Source organism: Salvia splendens, chromosome 17 (assembly GCF_004379255.2).
Source record: "Salvia splendens isolate huo1 chromosome 17, SspV2, whole genome shotgun sequence".
Lineage (NCBI taxonomy): Eukaryota > Viridiplantae > Streptophyta > Magnoliopsida > Lamiales > Lamiaceae > Salvia > Salvia splendens.
The window spans coordinates 597,537-621,000 of record NC_056048.1 but is presented as its reverse complement, the minus strand read 5'-3'; the positions used below and the strand labels follow the sequence as shown (position 1 = coordinate 621,000).

Below are 23,464 nucleotides of genomic sequence, written 5' to 3'. Positions count from 1 at the left end.
CACGCCATTCCGATACAACTGACGTTTTCGGCTTTGTCAGCGCGTCTATAGATGGAACTACATCAATTTAGTTGTTATCTTGTCTCTCCTCTATTTTGATAGGTTTCATTTCTTTATATCTTTCTTCATTTTAAAATGTTACTGTACTACTTAAAAACCTTTCTTGAAGTACAAAACGACCGCATGCATGTTGTAACACAATTCGATAATGTTATTTTACAAATCTGAAATTACTTTACAACATTACAGATATGGATATGAAATGAATATAGTCCCCAACAAACTAGAGATACATCTCTAGTGCCAAAAAAAAGAAGAAAGAGAAACAAGGAAACTTATGATCAAACAACTTAATTAGATGAGTGGCATTTATTAAGACCATGCTACTTAGTTTTATTGCCTACATACATATCAAATAGTAGCAACTACTATTACACACATATAATATTTTGACTTTTGAGGTTTTGTTTTTTCAAGGAATTCCACCTCCAATTATACCAGTGCCCTCTCTAACTCCCCCTTCATATCTGTAACCAATTCCTTCACCAATTCCTCCACCAATTCCTCCACCAATTCCTCCACCAACATATGGATCCCGAACTATAATCACGTCCTTTTCGTCGTTGAGGTCAGAACCACCAAGCTTTCTTGCAGTGGAAGTGCAAACAAGAGCAACCATCACAACAATAACAAGAACCATCTTTGAAGCCATAGTTTAGATACAGTATGATTTTATATATTGTTACTAGTTTGTTTTTTCTCTTAAATCTTGATGATGGAAGAGTAAATGGGAGATTTTATTTATAGGCAATGAAATCTGATCATGAATTATTATTGGATAATTGTGTTAAATAATGCAAAATACACTTGTTGGGATTCTAGTGATGGATGTGATATATAGCTAGGTTAACTTCCTGAATTTTATGACTTAATTTTGATCTTTAAAACTGCAAGAGAGAATATGGCCTTAAATGTTTTTGCTAATTTATGTTTAAAAAGTCAATTTGGTGATAATTCAAATCATTATCAGCCATGTATTTGTTTAAAAATTCAAAGTTTGGCACCGAAAATATTTATTAGTATGATGCAAGACGCCACCTTTGAACCCTAGGGTTTAGGGTTCATCTCTCTCTCTCTCTCTCTCTCTCTCTCTCATTTGTTAATGGTATTCATCCATCACATATTTTAAAGTATAGGTGAAATCCAATCTTTTATAATAATCAAACATGCTATAAAAATGACGAACTGCATCACAACCAATCCCAAAACTTGGACGGCCCTAGCTACCATACATATTAATTACCATTTAGCTACGTGGTTTAAGCATGACAAAATGTATAACACTTCAATAATTACATGAGTATAGTTCTTCAATAATTGATGATCGATCGTTGTCTATAAATACAATTTCCCATTAATCAACTCTCATCACCAAAAATCCAAGATCTAATTAAATTCCCTAGACTTGTTTATAAAATAATCCCTTTTACTCAGCAAATGGCTTCAAACTTAGTTATTGTTTTTGTTCTGAGCATTCTTGTTTGCACCACCAACGCCGCCAGCCGGAACCTTGGCGGCTCGGTGAGCGGTTCTGTCAATGACGAAAAGTGCATAACTCCGGCAATTGACGGCGGAATTGGTGCGGATGGTGGTGTTGGTGAGGGCGCTGTCGGAGACAGCGTTGGCGTTGGCGTTGGCCTTGGCCTTGGCGTCGGCGTCGGCGTCGACGTCGATACCCCTGTCGGTCTAGGAATTCCATGAAAAGACGAAGATATTAAAATAATATTTTACTCCTTAATTCCATCCACGATATATAGTCGCTAGTCGCTAGACTAGCTGATAGATTGTATGTAAGTAATAAAAGTTGCATGGTCTTAATAAAATACTGCTACTAAATTAATATATTTGCGTTTGTCATGTGTTATTTTGATGGATTAATTAATTACTACTCCCTCCGTCCCAGATAATTCGTCTCACTTTGATCGGACACGAGTTTTAAGAAATGTAATGAAAAGTGAGTTGAAAAAGTTAGTGGAATGTGGTTCCTATTTTTATATATTAGTTTTATAATAAAATGTGAGTAGGAATAAGTTAGTGGAATGTGAGGTCCACTACCAAAAATGGTAAAAAGTGAAATGAGACAAATTATGTGGGACGGACCGAAATGGAAAAATGGGACAAATTATCTAGGACGAAGGGAGTATAATTTTGTCAATCTGTTTTCATGAATTAATTATTTTTTTACTTGATAAACGAAGTTCTTGAAAGATTCTTTGTGCTTATAAGAGAAATAGACATAGGACCCACCCATAGTTGCTAATTAGTAGTATAAGGACGTGTTCGCCTTCCCGGTTATATCAAGATCATGGCCCCAAGTCTGGGACGGCAGCAGCACGAGGAGGACAGCCAGTGGCCGAGAGAAAGATTCGAACTTGCTGGAGGATGACGGCCAGCGGCCGAGAGAGATTCAAACTTGAGGATCCTTTTACTAAAGGTTTACCGCCTTCTGTCTTTCATGAGCATGTATTTCACATGGGTATTCGACCTTATGATATTTTGGTTTAGTGGGAGTTTATGTTCATCTATGTAATAATATTGAATTTCAATTATATTAAGTGCACACTTTAGTTACTTTGGTTTTAGTTACTTTGAATTATTATACTTTGGTATTTTTTTATCTCACTACAGTTTCAGAGGACCAGTTGAAAATAAATATGCAAAATATCACATAGCAGGTAATTTTCATGCTGCACACTCATATTTTGATTTGTGTTGTTAGATGTGTTGATATTTGTGATCATTGATGAGTTTAGTCATGTATACGTGTTGTACTTAAACTTCTTTGGTTCTATATTAACATGTTTAGTAGATCGGATCAGTAAAGATGATTAATATAAATAGTGAGCGTGCAACGACATTAATGTACAATCATTTAGTGACTTTTATGTTGGCCCAAGTGGATGATTGTTGGAACGTTTTAATATGGTCGAACATAATACTCTAAAGATTGTATAATATATATATATATATGTAACACCCCGACTTTTTATACCCATTTTATTTCTTTTAGTTGAGACCAATTTTAAGAAGCTTAAATATTAATTAATTATTCTAATCCTGCTAACCTCATTCTAAATGGTTTATTCATCAATATCTCCATCTTCCCTAAAATCTCTCCAACCACCAAATCCATCAATATCTATCAGTTTTGCCTATATATATCCAATCAATCCCACAATCTTTCAATACCAAGAAAACAAAGAGTTAGAGAAGAAAACCGAGAGAGTTAGAAAGGAGAGAAGCGACGGCGCCGATTGCCGCTGAGGTAGGAGGGAGAAGGCGAACGACGACGAGCCGGCTGGGAGCAGCAGCAACTGTTCGGTAGTTCCGGGCGGCTTCGAATGGCAGCAACGATGTTTCTGACGTCGGTGATGGCACCGCCGACGAAAGAGAGAGAAGAGGAGACGGCGGCTGATGCCACTACACGAGCAGCAGACAGCAGCGGCGTCACGAAGGAGGGACAGCAGCAGCACGAGGAAGGCATTGATGGAGACTCGCCGCGATTCAGATCCGAACGGCGGTGGGTAAGACCGCAAAAAAAAAACTAACGGCGACGCAGTTTCGGCAGACTAAGCGACGGCGGAGGCAGAGGCGGCGGCGACGGAGCGGCAGTGCTGCAGTGAGGTAGAAGGAGATGAGGGAAAGATAGGGTGGTGACGGCAGTGCTTGATGCAGCAGCTCGCGTCGGCGGACAGCAGCTCACGTCGGCGAAGAACGGTGGCTGCGGCAATGCCGAGTTTTGCCGGAGAGAATAAGCGAGGGAGAAAAGAAAGTTGCTGCTCAAATTTAGAGATTTGTTCCTCTAAATGTTAAGATAGAAGAGAGGGAACGGAAAGAGAGGTGGAAGATAGAAGAAGAAGGAAAAGAATTTGGAAACTTCAAAATCTTTGGATTTCACGTGAGATGAGAAAAAGTTGAAGAAACTATGCACCTTGTTTATTTAAATGTTTCTATGAATTAATTTATAGATATGGGCCTATTGTTTTAAGTGAAGGAGATGATTGGAGTTAATCTAGTCTTTGGGCTGTATTAATAAAATGGAAGATTGGGCCGGAGTACATTAAATCAATGGGCGCCTTCACACACGTGTTTCGAGAAAGCAAGATAAGATTTTATGCAGACGAGGTGGGCTTTCTAACTAAGTATTTTGTGGGTTTTCTATCCTACATTATTGTATAGGCTTACTTTTAAATTTACGCAATATCTTTCAAGTATGAGTTATGAGATTAAATTCCAAATATATTGTGTCATGCCGTATTTTGTTTTTGAGGATGTGCCTATCTGATCGCCATAGTGGGGAGTGTGTCCCTACTAGAAGTTATGAGTTTAATCGAATTCGGGTTTGTCTAGGAAGTGAGTCCCTATTCAAACTAGTGTACACAGAGGGGATCGTGCGCTATCTTTCGAGTTGGCCGGTCCGGTGATCGAGAATGTGGCCACGTTCTCGTTTCACATATGAGGTTCAGCTATGGTACGAGGAGAGAAAAAAATGGGTTGCACGGCCATACTTTTGAGCGAGAAAAATGTTTTGGTGACTTGGCCTTTTATAAAACCCCGAGTTTACTTTTAAATGCTGACACAATATTTTATGAAAATTATTTTGGCATGTGTCCACTGAGTGCATCAAGTACTCAGCCCTGCATTTCTTTTTAAAAATGTGCAGGTTGAGCGTGACGGGCGCGGTGGGTGTTGAGCAAGACCGTTGAAGAAATTTATGTGTCTAGAATGTGTCATGTCTTCACACGTGGCATATTCCTTCTCTCAAATACTTCCGCTGAGTAGTTGTCCTTCTTTTGAGTTCTTGTATCGTTGAGATAATATTCATTTTTGAGTTGTTGATTGTTGAGATACTCTGATTTTATTCGAGCTATTCCCATTTATTTTGAGCTATGGTCGAGTTGTGTTGTTTTCTCCTTTCTTCCCCGCTTCTTTAATCATCCCCTAGTCGCGATCAACCGTGTTTTCTATCCTTAGAAAATGCGGGCGTGACAATATATGACTATTTATTGATTGACCCGATTACGTGATCTACCAATGTTATATAATTTATAGGATCAAACGATTATCTATAAAAGTATGAGGACTATTGTGCAGATACTACTTTGGATAACTTTAATTTTGTTATGGGTGAAATTAAAGTTATAATAAAGTTAGGGACTTATTCTCTAAATACATGATTATAGTCCCAGGTGCAACCTATAAATACAGGGACAGAGCTAGGCATGGGCCAAGCCGCCGCTCCAGCGGGGGCTCTGGCTGTGCCTGTGCCTGTGCCGGTGCCCGTACTCCCATTGCTGCCTGTGTCTACATTTTTTTTACTGAAAGAAAAAAGAAGGAAGGGTAAGGAGTGAGGGAGAAGAAGGCGAAAGGGGGAAGAATGAGAGATTTAGAAAGTAATTATGACTAATTAATTTACAGCTGTGTGGTCCTCTATTGATTTACGTTTAACTTTCTGTTGTTTATTTTGGGAATACATTAGTACTATAATAGTGGATATAATGATATAATCAAATTTGTATTCTTTTTATTTTTGAATAATACTATATGCTAATTTTCTTGCATTTATAGTTTAATATTTAATTTATACATAAAAAATTATTTTACATATGATATCTCCATAATATCACAATTTATGTATATCTATTTCAATATATAGAGTAAAATATTACTAATAGTAATTTAAATAATAAAAATTTGGTCAAAATCTAGTTAATTTATTTGAAAATAGAATATAAAATCATGATTTTTTAATTTTTATGAGACTATATATTTCTTTATTTTTTCATATTTTAATAAAAAATACGTTTTAAATATCACCAAAAGACAACATTTTGTTAATCGTAGGTGATGATTGTGAAAAAAATTGAAGTTTACGTTTTAATATTCTGATTTCAAATATTATGAAACTTACCAAAATTTTACTAAATTTTTTAATTTCAATGAATATTATCTCATATAAAAAATATATGAAATTTTGTAGTATTTGGAACTCAATATGTTATTGTGTTTTCATCATTTTATAAAATTTTAAAATAAATAAAGAAAGTGAGAATAATAAAATATTATTTTAAATATATATTGATCTATGCAAAACTAGATTTAAATACAGAAACGCAGAACAATATCATACGTAGGATACTTTTAGGTCATAGTTAGTTAATATTTAGGTCATGCTAACAAAGCATGACCTAAAATGATCTTAGTATGACATTAAACTCAAATATTATAATATGACCTAAAATTGCTTAATTATGACCTTCCGTGTTTTTGGTTAATTATTGACCATTATATCTTCTAATCCTAGGGCAAAGATTTGGGCTGCATTTCTGGATTTAAATGCATTTTTATTTTGATCATCTATATATATATATATATATATATATATATATATATATATATATATATATATATATATATTATTTTTTAATATAATTTTAGCACCGGCTTATTCAAAATTCTGGTTCTGTCCCTGTATAAATATGTCAATAGATTCTCATTCTTATTGATCAGACGTAATAATATTACTTCACAGATTACCGAGAATTTGTGAATGCGTTGTCACTTGGAAGACTAATTTCCATACTTCAGAATCATCAACAACATCATGAATCCGAATCTATATACGCTTCCGGTTTAAGTTTATCAATCGTAATTCTAACATGTATGCTTTGTGTGAATGAATAATTTGATTCCAACGTAACTGTGAAACAATTTGCAATTTATCACTATTTGCTACCTAGTACTATGCATGGCAAGCATACTGAGACAATCAAATGTTGAGAACAAACAAAACAATTGGGTTAATATAAATTAATCATAAATCAAAACCCTATATTTATATCTTCATTGACTATCTAGTATAGCAATTTTTCTACTCATATACGTGGCTCAAAATTTTTCAACCATATAATTGACAATTTACTAATGCGAAAATTTGGACTCCTATATCTTCTAGTGCTTTTAATAATGATTGATGCTAAGAAAGAAAATATGTAAGTGCAAAATTTTAAAATATTTTTAGATTTAATTTTATAAAATAAAATTTAAATTAATGATATATTAGTCAGATTAAGAAAGTGATCGTTTCCGTCGAATCAGCTACCATATTTTTTATTCATTAATAGTACTATTTAGCTACGTGGTTTATGCATTGGCAAAATACGCATAAGTAGTTATCCATTAAATTAATACTATTAATTATCCATTAAATTCATAATGCATAAGTAGTTACGTTCTTTAATAATTAATGATCGATTATCTTTGTCTATAAATCAATCTCCCATTAACTCTCATCATCGACATATATGGCTTCAAAGTTGCTTCTTGTTTTTGTTCTGAGCGTTCTTGTTTGCACCGCATCGGCCACCGGCGCCGGCGGCCGGAACCTCGGTGGCTCGGATACCGTCGGTGACAAAAAGCTATATATTCCAGAATTTGGCGAAGGCGGCGGAGTTGGAGACAAAAAAATCTACATTCCAGAATTTGGGGAAGGTGGAGGAGTTCCATGAAAAGAGGAAGCTTTCAAAATAATTATATGGCCAGCTGCTAGATTGTGGAGTAGTATAGTATGTATGTAATAAAAGTAGCATAGTCTTAATAAAAGTAAGTTACTTCAGTTTGTTTGATAGTTTATGCTAAGTAATTATATTTGTAAGTTTTAAACAAGGCTGGAAATTATGGGTTTAGGATGACCCAATTAATAGTTTAGCATATATATGAAAATGTTTTGGTGTATGTGAATCATGATGTGATATCAATATTCTCAAGCTCATGTTGGAATACAGTGGTTTTTGTAGTATTAATTGTTGATATTTTACCCTCACAAGAAAGGATCCCACATTATTTATGGTACTTTGGGTTGATTGAAATTGATAGAGAAGAAGATTTACATCTAATAAATAGAGTATATAGATTGCTTTCAAGACCAACAAAAAAACAAAATATATACTATAATAGCTTATATATATTGTTAAAAGTTTGTATTGCTCTTAAACCTTGATGATGGAGGAGAGTAAATGGGATACATTTATAGACAATTGGAGTTTTATCATACATGAATTACTGGATACTTGTGTTAAATACTGCACAATAAACCTTGATGGTGGATGAGAGTAAATGGGATACATTTATGATTTATATACAATGGATTTTATCATGCATGAATTGGATAGTTCATAGTTGTGTTAAATAATGTAAAATACAGTTGTTGAGATTTTAGTGGAGGAGATAGCTAGGGTTAAATTCTCGAATTCCATGACTTAATTTGATCTGTAAAACTGTACGAGAGATTATGGCTTTAAATGTTTTTGCTAAATTATTGTTTAAAAAGTTAATTTGGTGGTAAGTCAACTCATTATCAACCATGTATATTTAATATTTGTATGGAATTTCGAAGTTTGGCACCGAACATATGTTAGGAGCTAGCTAGCTATAAAAACTGGATATAAAAAGTTTATGGATATATAGTGAAGAAGATTGAAATTGATAGAAGATTTTCGTGGGTAATAAAATAGAATATGCATATTTTTTGGCGGATCTATACAAATAAAAAGATATGCGTATACTCGTCTATGGATTGTTTACTTTGAGTGATACTCCATATATAATGAATTGGTAAAAATAATCTAAGAATTTAGTAGTAATTAATTTGAAAATTCGCAACACTAGAGTAAAATTCTAATTGTTGATTTTGCTGGAAAAAATGTTGTTTATATAATACTTACTACTCCACCCATACGTATGTACACTATTAACTTTATTTATTTGTATATTTATTTATTTTTTATTCTTGTACTAGGAACAGTAGAGATCCCCACCCATACGTATGTACACTATTAACTTTATCTATTATAACAATACACGATTATTTTTCGAATAAAAGTGTAATTCAATATATAATAAAAAATGAAAAACTATCCAATATTTCAATAAATGAATATTATTAATTGTCTATAAATACAACCTCCCATTAATTAACTCTCACCACCAAGACCTAAGAATTCAAGACTTGTTTGCAACATAATATCTGTATTCATTAATTCATGGCTCCAAAGTTGGTTCTTGTTTTTGTTCTTAGCATTCTTGGTCTTAATAAAAGTAAGTCATTTCAGTTTAATTATTTGATAGTATATGCTCGAGGTAGTGTGCTAAATTAGTATATTTGCTTTTGGCATGTGTTACTCCAGTATATAAGTTTCGACAATGCTGGAAATTAAGGGTTTATGATGGCGCAAATTAATAGTTTTGGCATAACTGATATTTTCAAATTAATTCTTGATATTACACACACTCTACGACACGAAGAAATGTTTAGTGGCACAAGTTTTAATAATTTTGATAGAGTTTCACGCCATGGCTGTGCTCGGAATGTGCACAATTTCTTTAACATTCCAACAACTAGGCTCATGTGCTCGGAATTTTATGCTAGGTGAACAGCATTTTTTTAGTGTGATAAGTCAACTCATATCAGCCATTTATTTTTGTATGGAATTCGAAAGTTTGGCAACAAACAAGATTAAAATTGTAGGAGCTAGCATACTACTTGAAAAAGGGGATACAAAATGTTAATGAATACATATACTATTAATTTCATAATTAAAAATTAATAGAATGTAAAGTCTATTTAGCAATAAAAATAAACGGAAGAATTAAGAATTAATGGAATATAAGGTTTATTTAGTGATGCAATAAAAATAAACGAAAGAATTAAAAATTAATGGAATATAAGGTTTATTTAGTGATAATAAAAATAAACGAAACAATTATTTAAGAACAGTCATAATATAATACTACTAGTCAAATGTACAATAAAAAATGAAAGAGTAACCGATAAATAAATTGTGCACGTGATCGTTGTCCACAAATATGCAATCTCCCAATATCTCATCACCAAGATTCAAGACTTGTTTGTAAAATTAGTGCTAATCTCTTTAATTTCTCAGCATATGGCTTCAAAGTTGGTTCTTGTTTTTGTTCTCAGCATTATTCTTGCTTGCACCGCCGCTGCCGCCGCCGGCCGGAACCTTAAGTTCATAACTCCAGAAATTGGCGGCGGAATTGGTGAGGGAAGCGATGGCTCCGACGTCAGCGGCCGCCGCATCAGCCTCGGCAGCGGCAGCGGAGGTGGCATTAGCTTCAGCTTGGGCATCGGCCCCGGCGGCAGCGGAGCTGGTGGCGCTGGCTTCAGCTTGGACATTGGCGCTGGCAGTGGCGGCGTAGGCAATCCATGAAAAGATGAAACTATTAGTAGCTAGCTAGGCCAACTGCTTGATTGTGTAGGCATATAAAAGTAGCATGGTGTTAATAAAAGTACTAAGTCATTTCAGTTTATTTGATACACTAGGATATACTCCTATATTAGCTCGATATCAGTTACTCCCTCCGCCCCCGCAGTCATATTTTGTCATTTCCGTTCGTCTTACAATAAGAATCTATTTCATTTTTACCATAAATGGTAAGTAGGTCATATTTTTCACCAACTTATTCAACTGACATTTTATTATAATATATATATATAAATATAAATGGGACACACATTCCACTAACTTATTCAACCACTTTTCTTTACCTTTTTTAAAACTTGTGCCCAAATCAAATAGGACTCCTATTGTGGAACGGAGAGATTAGTTTTGAGGTCATTTTATAAAATACAAATTTAAGATTATTTTTAGATTATCTAGGACATCTTTAAAAATGACTTAAAAACAAACTTAGAATGAGTTCAGTTATATCTAAAAATAGCTTCCATATTTTTTATTTAGTATTTTATAACAAGATTAAATTTTGCATAGATCATGACCCCTAATATATATGTTTAATTAATATAGGGAGTATTTGATTTTAGCCTGTTTTACTCTAGTAGTATATGGAGTACTAAATATTGCATGATTTTAGCATGTTTTAATTTTGCATAAATTAATAATGCATTAGTAGTTATTCAATAATCGATGATCGATGATCTTTGTCTATAAATACAATGTCACATTAACTCTCATCATCAATATATAAGGCTTCAAAGTTGTTTCTTGTTTTTGTTCTGTGCGTTCTGGTTTGCACCGCCGCCGGCGGCAGCCGGAACCTCGGTGGCTCGGAGAGCGGCATTTCTGTCGGTGACAAAAAGCTATGTATGTAATAAAAGTAGCATGGTCTTAATAAAAGTAAGTTACTCAGTTTGTTTCATAGTTTATGCTAAATTAATAGTACTATATTTGTGTGTTACTCTAAGTTTTGAACAAGGCTGGAAATTATGGGTTAATGATGACCCAACTAATAGTTTATAAGCATATAGTATATGAAAATGTTTTGGTGTATGTGAATCATGATGTGATATCAATATTCTCAAGCTCATGTTGGAATACACTGATTTTTGTGGTATTAATTCTTGGTATCAATACGATGACAAAAATTAATTAGTGGCACGAGTAATAATTTGATCAATTGTTTTTAGTAAAAAAATTAAGGATCCCATATTAATTTCTCCATTTATGGAAATTTGAGTGATGTACTATATGATAAATTTATGAATATAATCCCAATTAAATAAATAATTAATTTTGAATTTGTTCGACCTTCTTATTCGAAAAAATTAAATGTAGTTAAACCTTATTGATTATGGCTTTAAATGTTTTTGCTAAATTAGTTTTAAGAAGTGAATTTGGTGGTAAGTCAACTCATTATGTTAAAAGTTGTACTATGAGTCTATGAGCTAGCATACTACTTATATTAAAAAACTGGATGTAAAAAAGTTTGGTAAATACAGCAGTACTGCTATTTTTATATATTAGTAGTTTTATACTAAGAAATATTAATAGTATTAGTTAATGGAATGAGAGATCTATTATTAAATAATAAAAAAATAAAACAATTATTATACATAAAAAAGAAAATATGAGACAATTATTCACTTATAAAAATATAAAAAGTTCTTTAATTATAAATTAACTTCATCTATTTTATTCCTAGTACAATATATACTATAAGTCTACAACAAAAAATGAAAATGTATCCATAAAGATTTTAAAAAATATGGAACTCTTAGGGCCAATTACTATCCAATAAATGCTTCTTAAAAGATTGGTGGTCGATGTCTATAAATACTGCAATCTCTCAATTACCTCTCATCACCAAGACTTGTTTGTAAAATAATCTCTTTAATTTCTCAGCATATGGCTTCAAAGTTGGTTCTTGTTTTTGTTCTGAGCATTCTTGTTTGTACCGCCACCGCCGGCCAGAACCTTATCGGCGTCGACATCGACCTTGGCGCCGGCCTGGGCGTGGACCTGGACTTCGGCGACCCTAGTGGCGCCGCCAGGAGCGGCGTTGGCGTCGACACTAGCACCATCAGCGAGGGGCGGAGCTAGGAATTTAGTTCAACAGGGGCAAAAATAAATATATGATTTTTTTTTTAAATTTGAGATGGGGCATTTATAAAGGAAATTAAAAAATTTTAGAAATTAAATAAGAAATTAGTATACATAAAATAAATTGAGGTAGAGCAAATGCCCCTTATATACAATAAGTAGATTCGGCCCTGCCAGCAGCAATGCCGGACTCGGCGGATCAGGAATTCCATGAAAAGACGAAGCTATATATACACACTGTATGAAGGTAATAAATATATATACATGATCTTAATAAAAATAAGTTATTTCAATTAATTTTAAATTATATGCCGGAAATTAAGTTTCAAACATAGCTGGAAATTAAGGGTTTATGATGACACAAATTAATAGTTTAGTATAGCATATATAAATAAATGAGTGAATTAATAATCAGAGTAAAAATTATGAATTTCGGTCAAATTCTGATCTCGTCCCGTAATTTTCAAAATCAGCAAAAAAATCATGAATTTTGGATGAATTATGGTCTCACCCCATAAGTCACAACTTTAAATATTAACAATAAAAATCATGAATTTAACATTTTTTTTATCAATTTTCTTATGACGAAATATCCGATTTCTTATTTATAATATGTTTTTTATTTGATGCGCAAGTGTTCAAATGATGGTGTAGTTGAGTTATTTACTAAGTGTGTTGTAAAATAATAAAATTCACATGTGATATCGTCCTTCTAGAATTTGTCGGATGCCACATTAAATACAACTCGACCCAAATTAGACTTCATGGGAGATTTAAGAAAATTGTTAAATTTCATCACTTTTATGGTTGATTTTCAAAGTTGCGGAATGAAAACTTGATCAAAATTTACGGAGCTTTAATAATTTTGGTTAAATAATTTTAGTAAAAAGGATCCTAAATCCTAAGTTATTTATGCACTCCAACACATTTACTTTGATATAAATGATAAATTATAAAAATAATTCAAACTTTTATTGTTTAGGTTTATGAAGTAAATAATTATGCACTTGTTTAATCATCTTATTCTTTATGTAATTAAGTAATACTCCCTCCATCCCGCTTTAACAGTCTCAGTCACTTTTAAGCACTCGTTTTGTAAAAATGATAATAAATAGTTAAAGTGGAGAAATAGTTAATAAAAGAGAGAATAATGTAGTGAAGACTCTTTTCTACATTATTCTCTCTCTTACTTTACAATTTCCTCACTTTAACTATTTATTATCATTTTTATTAAATGAGCGCTCAAAAGTGACTGGAACTGCTAAAGCGAAACGGAGGGAGTATTTTGCCAATCTATCATGTCAATCAAAACTAATATATGCAATAAAAGGCATTAAAATTGTCATCAATAATGTGAGGAAGCTGCCAAGTAGTCTAAGTCAATGCGAAGGAAAAGGAAAAACAAATACTCCGTAGTTAATTTTGATGAATTAATATTTTCCGCTTGATAAGTTCTTGAAAGAGAAATTAAATAGTGTAATATAACGAGGGATATATATTAGCATTGTCTTGTTATTACACAAATACTTTTGTTCTATTGGACTCGACCCTCGAGGGATTTTAATGATATTGATATAATAGAAACTCTTGTTTCTTAATTTAAAATATTTTAATATTAATCAAAACTAATCGCAAAACAATGAAATGTGTTTGAAAACACAATGAACTCAAAAAAATAAAACAAAATTATGGAAATTATAGAAAAACCCAAAAAAAATTAATTTAATGACTATTTCACCTCTTTCGAAGTCAAATAACCAAAATCCAAGCGTACAGTACATCATGGCAAAGGCGATGGGTCTGACTTGTCTATTTCGTAAGCACCATGCGAATTTCACCTCGATACAATTGACGTTTTCGTCTTTGTCAGTGTCGATTGATGGAACTTACATCAATTAAGTTGTTATCTTAACTCTCCTCTATTTTGATAGCTTTCTTCATTTTTCATTTTTCATTTCTTTTTTCTTTTCAAATATCACTTTAAATCCTTTCTTGAATTTCAAAGCGTGCACATGTTGCAACACAATTATATAGTAATATTGTTATTTTACAAATCTGAAATTAATTTACAGCACTACTTGACACTATGCTGGATTACAACATTACTGATATGGATATGAAATAGATATAGTCTTCAACAAACTAGAGATGCAGATCAAACAGCTTAAAGTGACATTTATTAATACCATGCTACTTAGTTTTATTACGTAAATACATTATCAAAGAGTAGCACCTATCACACATACATAATATTTTTGAGGTTATGGTTTTTCAAGGAATTTCACCTCCAATTATACCAGTGCCCTCTCTAACTCCCCCTTCAATTCCTTCACCAATTCCTTCACCAATTCCTTCACCAATTCCTCCACCAACATATGGATCCTGAACTATAACCACGTCCTTTTCGTCGTTGAGGTCAGAACCACCAAGCTTTCTTGCAGTGGAAGCGCAAACAAGAGCACACATCACAACAAAAACAAGAACCATCTTTGAAGCCATAGTTTAGATATAGTATAATCTTATGTATTGTCACAAGTTTGTATTTTCTCTTAAATCTTGATGATGGAAGAGTAAATGGGAGATTGTATTTATAGGCAATGAAATCTGATCATGAATTATTACAGGATAATTGTGTTAAATAATGCAAAATACACTTGTACGTTTGGATTCTAGTGATGGAGGTGATATATAGCTAGGGTTTACTTCTTGAATTTTATGACTTCATTTTGATCTTTAAAACTGCAAGAGAGATTACGGCCTTGAATGTTTTTGCTAGTTATGTTTAAAAAGTTAATTTGGTGATAATTCAAATCATTATCAGCCATGTATTTGTTTAAAATTCAAAGTTTGGCACCGGAAATATTTATAAGTATGATGCAAGACGCCACCTTTGAACCCTAGGGTTTAGGGTTCATCTCTCTCTCTCTCTCATCTGTTAATGGTATTCATCCATTTTTTATTTTCTAATCCTTAGATATATCAAATATTTTAAAGTATAGGTGAAATCCAATCTTTTATTAAGATTATTAAGTTAGAGTTTGAATTTTGATACAAGAAAAATATCCCTCATTATACACACATTCGAGCATAAATGAAAATTTTGAAAATTTGTAAATTCTTGTAATTGTGTTATTAATAATAATCAAACATGCTATAAGAATGACGAACTGTAGAGATATTAGAGAAACTTAGTTTTTTGAAATCAAAATTTATTACTACTAATAATCAAAACTGATTGCAGAACAACGAAAGTCACTATTTATAGCCTGTTTCGCAATCTCAGTCCGAATTTCAAGTCATTCGTTGACATTTTCGACTGCGTTCTCATGGAACTGCATCACAACCAATCCCAAAACTTGGACGGCCTAGCTACCATACCATAGCATACATAATTCTTTTCTTTCATTAATTACCATTTAGCTACGTGGTTTAAGCATGACAAAATGTATAACACTTCAATAAATACATGAGTAGTTCTTCAATAATTGATGATCGATCGTTGTCTATAAATACAAATTCCCATAAATCAACTCTCATCACCAAGAATCCAAGATCTAATTAAATTCCCAAGACTTGTTTGTAAAATAATCCCTTCTACTCAGCAAATATATGGCTTCAAAGTTAGTTCTTGTTTTTGTTCTGAGCATTCTTGTTTGCACCGCCAACGCCGCCAGCCGGAACCTTGGCGGCTCGGTGAGCAGTTCTGTCAATGACGAAAAGTGCATAACTCCGGTAATTGACGGCGGAATTGGCGCGGAAGGTGGTGTTGGTGATGGCACTGTCGGAGGCGGCGTTGGCGTTGATGAGGGCATTGTCGGTGGGGGCGTTGGCGTCGGCGTCCCCATCGATAGGGGTATCGGTGTAGAAATTCCATGAAAAGACGAAGATATTAAAATAATACTACTATACTCCTTAGTTCCATACACGATATATAGTCGCTAGACCAGCTGATAGATTGTATGCAAGTAATAAAAGTTGCATGGTCTTAATAAAATACTACTACTAAATTAATATATTTGCGTTTGTCATGTGTTATTTTGATGGATTAATTAATTATAATTTTGTCAATCTATTTTCATGAATTAATTATTTTTTAACTTGATAAACGAAGTTCTTGAAAGATTCTTTGTGCTTGATAAGGGAAATAGACATAGGACCCATCCATAGTTGCTAATTAGTAGTAAGTATATTTTAATATAATGGTGGATATATTGCTTTTAATTGAGGGATATATATCAGCTTTCTCTTTCTTGTCTTTCTTCAAATTTTCGGTGTTTTTCAAAATATTAAAAACCCTTCTTAAAGTTATGAAGCGTGCACAATTAGATAAAGTTAGAGTATTATATTTATCTAATCACATATTACAAATTTGAAATTAATATGTTGGATTAACACTGTTACATATATTGATGCAGCCGACAACGTAAAAAATTTTGTTATATTTTCTTTTGGAGTTCTAAGGTCTCCGAACCACTTATGGAATAATATAATGACTTTGTATTCTCCATCAGTTTCAACATTCTTGTGGGATATGGTATATTCATCCGCCATTCCACTAAATAATATAATGACTTTGTATTCTCCATCAGTTTTATTTTGTTTTTTATTCACCAATAAATATCTCATTACATTTTTACTATATTCAGTAGGTGGATCCTACATACCACTAACTAATTCCACTAATATTTTATTATAAAATTAATATATAAAAGTAAGTCTCACATTTCACTCTGAAAACATGCTGCAGAATCCATGAAGAAGAAAGATGAACAAGAATATACTAAAAATGTATTGAGAGAGAAGTTGCTATCTTTCATTGATTAGAACAAGGTTCCAAGAACACATACATATATTCCACATTCGAACTATCTAGAATATTACTCTAATCTACTCAGTACAAGATTAAAACATGTTTACAACCTTAATCAAAACTAACTCTGCAAATCATCTTTCTTCTTCAATCTTTTGATCAACACGTCTCTCCAAGTACAAGGGTGGTCCTCCACCTTAGCTGTCACTTTTGGCTCATTCACAACTTCAGCTCGTGTGAGGTTGATGATTGGTTTCTCTCGTGCACCACATGCTGCACTCACACGTTGATCATCAAGGCTAGACAACTTGACATTACACACAGTGGCTGAATCACTTTTGCTATCACTTCTAACACGCCCCTTCAAACCGAGCGAGGCTAAGGATATCACACCTAATCTTTGTCTTAGCTTCACGAATGGTTGATGGCTTAAGGGTTTAGTGAATATATCTGCAATCTGATTGGCAGTCGGCACATGTCTTAATTCAAGTTCTTTACCTAGAACTTTGTCACGAACAAAATGCATATCCAGCTCATTGTGCTTAGTTCTTGCATGAAGCACAGGATTTGATGCCAAAGCAATGGCACTCATGTTATCCACCCAAATCACTGGGCTGCCTTTCTTCTTGATCTTCAACTCACCAAGCATCGAGGATAGCCAAGTCACCTCTGCAGCCGCTTGAGCTAGGCTTCTATATCCAGCCTCTATGCTAGATCTAGCTACCATAGTTTGCTTCTTGACACACCATGATACAAGATTTATTCCATGATAAGCACACACTCCAGTGGTAGATCTTCTATCATCTATATCAGCTGCCCAATCTGAATCTGAGAAGACTGAAATCTCACCACTTTTTAATCTGAATACCATAATCTAAGGATCCTGAGAGATATCTCAAAATTCTCTTCACAGCTCTCCAATGTGTGTCTAATGGTTCTGCCATATATTGACTTACCTTATTCATAGCAAAATTGATATCTGGTCTAGTAATGGTTGCATACTGCAAGGCACCAACAATGCTTCTGATCAAACACTGGTTCTCCAGAATGTTTACTCAGTTCTGAGCTTTAAATCATGGGAGTTGGACACCCTTTATGTCACACCTCAATTCCTATGATTATATTCTTTTAAATCAACACATATAATCAAAATCAATACACAACATATAACATAATCTGGATTTCTGCTAACACTGTGTTTTTGGGAAGCTTCATCGCAACAAGTTCCCAAGGAAGGCTGTTCATCGGACCAAGGGGACACTCGACTACATTCACATAGATTGTTGGGGTCCATCACGTGTTGAATCTATTGGAGCTCACAAGTATTTTGTGTCGATGATTGATGACTACTCGAGGATGACTTGGGTGTTCATGATGAAGCATAAAGGTGACGCTTTCAAGAAGTTCAAACAGTGGAAAACCTTGGTGGAAAATCAGTTAGGGAAGAAGATCAAGCGACTGAGAACTGATAATGGTTTGGAATTATGTTCGTCTGAGTTCAATGAGTTTCGTAAGAACGAGAGGATTGTTCGCCACCACACTATTAGACATGCACCCAGCAGAATGGTGTAGCAGAACGCATGAATCAGACACTGCTGGAAAGAGCGCGATGTATTCTTTTCTAGACTGGGTTGACTAGGAAGTTTTGGGCAGAAGCAGTAAACACGGCGTGTTACCTGATCAACCGTGGACCTCACACTGGAATTGACTCCAAGACACCTTATGAGGTATGGTCTGATACACCTGCAGATTACTCGTTGCTGAGAGTTTTTGGAAGTACTGTTTACTATCATGTGAGTGAGGGTAAATTGGAACCAAGAGCTAAGAAGGGTGTATTTGTTGGTTATGGAGAAGGAGTTAAGGGGTATAGAATCTGGTCACATTCGGAAAATAAAGTTATTCACAGTCGGAATGTGGTGTTTGATGAGAATTCTATGCTTAACTCAGTTGTGAAGCCTGTCGGTGCAGAGGATTCTGGTAGTGTTGATAAACAAGTGGAGCTGCAAGTCACTCACGATCAGAGTGAGTCACAACTCCAAGGTGGAGAAGATCAACACACTACTACTGAAACTATTGGTTCTGATATCCATCCGGAGGCTCGTCAAAGAAGCATTGCTATTGACAGAGCTAGGAGGACAGGTGTGAATCCGCCACAGAAGTACGGTTTTGAGGACATGTTGGCATATGCACTACATGTTGCCAGTGAGGTGGAAGATGAACCATCCACTGCAGAACCATCCACATACAAGGAAGCTGTTTCGGGTAGTGAGCGTGCTAGATGGCTCGCTGCAATGAGAGATGAGATGGAATCATTATGGAAGAATCTGACTTGGGAGTTGGTCAAACGGTCTAAGGGGAGGAAGATTGTAACTTGCAAATGGATATTCAAGAAGAAGGAAGGGACCACAACAGATGAGAGTGTTAGATACAAAGCTCGGCTAGTTGCAAGAGGATTCACGCAGAAGGAGGGGGTTGACTATAATGAGACATTCTCACCAGTGGTTAGACACACTTCCATCAGAGTGTTACTTGCGATAGTTGCACATTATGATTTGGAGATTGAGCAACTAGATGTGAAGACGACTTTCCTACATGAACTACTCGAGGAGGATATCTACATGACTCAGCTGGAGGGATTTGTGGTTCCGGGCAAGGAGGATTTTGTTTGCAAGCTGAAGAAGTCCTTATATGGACTAAAGCAGTCCCCGAGGCAATGGTATAAGAGATTTGACAGCTACATGATCCAGCTGGGATACAACAGGAGTCTGTATGATTGTTGTGTATATCACAACGAAGCTTATGATGGTTCCATGGTCTATCTTGTTCTGTATGTGGATGATATGCTTATAGCTGCAAAGTCGAAGTCTGAAATTCAGAAGTTGAAAGCTCACCTCAGTGCTGAGTTTGATATGAAGGATTTGGGTGCTGCAAAGAAAATTCTGAGCATGGAGATATGTAGGGATAGAACAAAGAAGAAGCTTTCCCTGTCACAGAAGAGCTACATTGAGAAGATCTTGTCAAGATTTGGCATGTGTACATCAAAGGCTATTGATACTCCAAGTGCCATAAACATTCATCTGTCATCTGATCAGGCACCAAAATCTGAAGTTGAGGAGGAGTACATGTCTCGAGTTCCGTACTCGAATGTTGTTTGGAGTATGATGTATGCTATGGTCTGCACTAGGCCAGACATAGCACTGGCAGGCTGTAAAGAGGATTTATCGTTACTTGAGAGGTACGTCTGATGTTGGTCTCGTTTATGGAGGTGATTGTCGTTGTTCTGTGATTGGTTATTCTGATTTTGATTATGCTGGAGATGTTGACGGTAGAAGATCTATGACTGGTTATGTTTTCACTACTGGTGGTTCCGTTGTTAGTTGGAAGACAACTTTGCAGGCTGAAGTTACTTTGTCTACAACTGAAGCAGAGTATATGCCATTGACTGAAGCTGCTAAAGAGGGAATATGGCTGAAAGGGCTAGTTGGTGATCTTGGTCTACATCAAGAGCAAGCTGTTGTTTTCTGTGATAGTTAGAGCGCTATTTATTTAGCCAATGATCAGGTCCATCATGAGAGGACCAAACATATTGATGTGAGGTATCATTTTATGAAGAATGAGAAGAGAATTGAGGTGAATAAAGTAGGTACTACTGATAATCCTGCTGATATGTTCACCAAGCCGGTCCCGCAGAGCAAGTTTCAACATTGTTTGGACTTGCTTAACGTCATGAGCTATTAATTGCCCGAGGATGGCAAATATGAGGCAAGGAAGGAGAAGTCTGTTCGTCTGGCATTGTAATGATGCGTCCGCAAGGGAGAATTCAAGTCAAGGTGGAGATTTGTTAGTATGTCTTGGATCTGTATAGATTATGTTTCTTAATTAGGATAGGATTATGTTTCCGAATTAGGATAGGATCTCATGTGTGCCTATTTATAAGGGAGTAGAGCACATAATTCTGTGATCTGAGATCCAATCTGAAATCTGAAATCTGTAGCCATAATCAGTGGCGGATGCAGAAATATTTATCGATAGGGGCTGAAATTTCTAAATTTTGTTTTAAAGCATATATTTGAGTAATGTAGATAATTTGTAGGGGCTTTTACACTATAATATAAACTAAATTTGAATAAATTTAAAAAACAATTAATAGAAAAAAAGTAACAAAAAATATTCGTTGAGGGCTTAAGCCACTCCCCCATTATACTTGGGTCCGCCCATGGCCATAATCCGAAAACACTCTGAATAAAATCTGTTCTCCGTTTCTGCAGTGGACGTAGCCTACACAACGTTGGTAAACCACGTAAATTCTGTGTATCTTTACGTTTCTATTTGTCTCGATTACACAATTGCTCTATTCTATCACGAGCACATGTCACAACAACAACAACAATAATAACCAACTTTAAAGCCATGTTGATACAGATGTAATCTTATTGTAACAAGTTTGTACTGCCTCTTAAATCTTGATGGTGAAAGAGAGTAAATGGGGGACTATATTTATATACAACAAATCATGAATTATTGGGTAGTTATGGCTTTTTAATGTCTTTGCTAAATTGGGGTTTAAAAAGTCAATTTGGTGGTAATTCTAAAGTTCGGCATCGAAAATGGTATATAGCATTAGCATACTATATATAGAAAATTAGGCACAGTACGTATTTGAATAAAAAGTGCCTTGATTAAATTAACTACGTCCATTAATATCTCCTACTACATAATTATTTTAAAGAATTTAAGTTTAATAGTATTCAATATATTATATATTTATCATAAGGTGAACAAGAGCAACACCAATTCTAACCTAAAATAGAAATGGAAAAGGTATCCGTGATTCGTGAAGACAAAAATGTGAAAAACTAGCCTTTTGGTGATAAAAGAACTTGAATACTCTAGGTAGCTAGTTACTACTTCCCTCCGTCCCTGAAAGTTTGTCACACTTATTTTCTACGCTTATTTTATACAAATATACTAATAAATAATTAGAGTGGAGAGAATATAAAGTAAGAGAGAGAATAATTTAGTTAAGACTTTTCTCTACATTAATCTTTCTCGAGTGCAAAAAAAAGTATGACAAACTTTTAAGGACAGATGAAGTAATAAATATGTTTGTAGTAACTAATAAGAATCTGGAATGATTTCATAAACAAAAAGAAATAACAAGCCAAAATATAATATTTGGACTATAAGATAATACTTAGATACAATATGTGATAACTTAAAGAGATTTTATCAATCACATGTGTATAGGTGAAATAGATAATCCTCAAAATACAATGTAATATTACTCCTTTAGTGCCAAGTTGAGATACATTATCACATGTTTTTTTAGAGAAAGTACAACAAAACTAGATACTCCATCTTTTCGGGAATATGGAGTCTAATTTTTTTGGCACGAATTTTAAAAAATGTTAAGAAAAGCAGGTGGAAAAAGTTAGTGGAATACGTGTCTCATTTGTATATATTCGTTTTAAATGAAATGTGTGTGTATTGAGTTAGTGGAATGTGGGTCCTTTTGGGCCTTTTCACCATTTATGGTAATTATGGACCGAGACTCTTATTCGCGGATGGACTAAAATGAAAAAACGAGACTCATATTCGCGGACAGAGGGAGTACCCTCTAATCATGGATACGGGTGATAACCGAACAAATTCTACATGCTATATTATTCATCTATTTTTTGAATACTACTCCCTCCGTCCCGCAATAGGAGTCTTATTTGGTCATGGCACGAGTTTTAAGAAATGTAAAGAAAAGTGGGTTGAATAAGTTAGTGGAATATGAGTCCCACCTACATGTATAGTTTTATAATAAAATGTGAGTGAAATAAGTTGGTGGATTGTGGGGCCTACTTACCATTTATGGTAAAAGTGAAACATGACTCTTATTGTGGGACGAACTGGAATGACAAAGTAGGACTTTTATTGTGGGACGGAGGGAGTAGTATAAACCACTTCACTTACATTGGCCAATGTTTTTATTTAAATCTTAATTATTGGAATGTATAATTTCATTTTTAAAAAATAATAATAGTAGTAGTAATAATTAAATCGATTTATTTATCCAAGCCCCCTAGCTCAAGTGGTTGAGGAGGGAGGCAAGGATACCGCGCCATCCTACAGGTCACGAGTTCGACCCCTGGGAGCAGGTCACAAGTTCGACCCTTGGGAGGCGCAACTTGGGGATTAATTTCCCCTGGGGAGTTCTTGAGTCCTGGCCTATATCTGGGGGAGATAG

At 34.4% G+C, this 23,464-nt stretch overlaps 1 protein-coding gene across 1 annotated transcript; it reads left to right on the top strand.

Annotated features, from left to right (window-relative positions):
• The first annotated feature begins 1,497 nt into the window (after positions 1-1,497).
• LOC121775365 (glycine-rich cell wall structural protein 1-like) lies at positions 1,498-10,289 on the top strand. Its single transcript, XM_042172443.1, has 2 exons — positions 1,498-1,740; positions 10,002-10,289. The coding sequence occupies exons 1-2, from the start codon at positions 1,498-1,500 to the stop codon at positions 10,287-10,289; spliced, it is 531 nt and encodes a 176-aa protein (XP_042028377.1).
• The last annotated feature ends 13,175 nt before the right edge of the window (positions 10,290-23,464 follow it).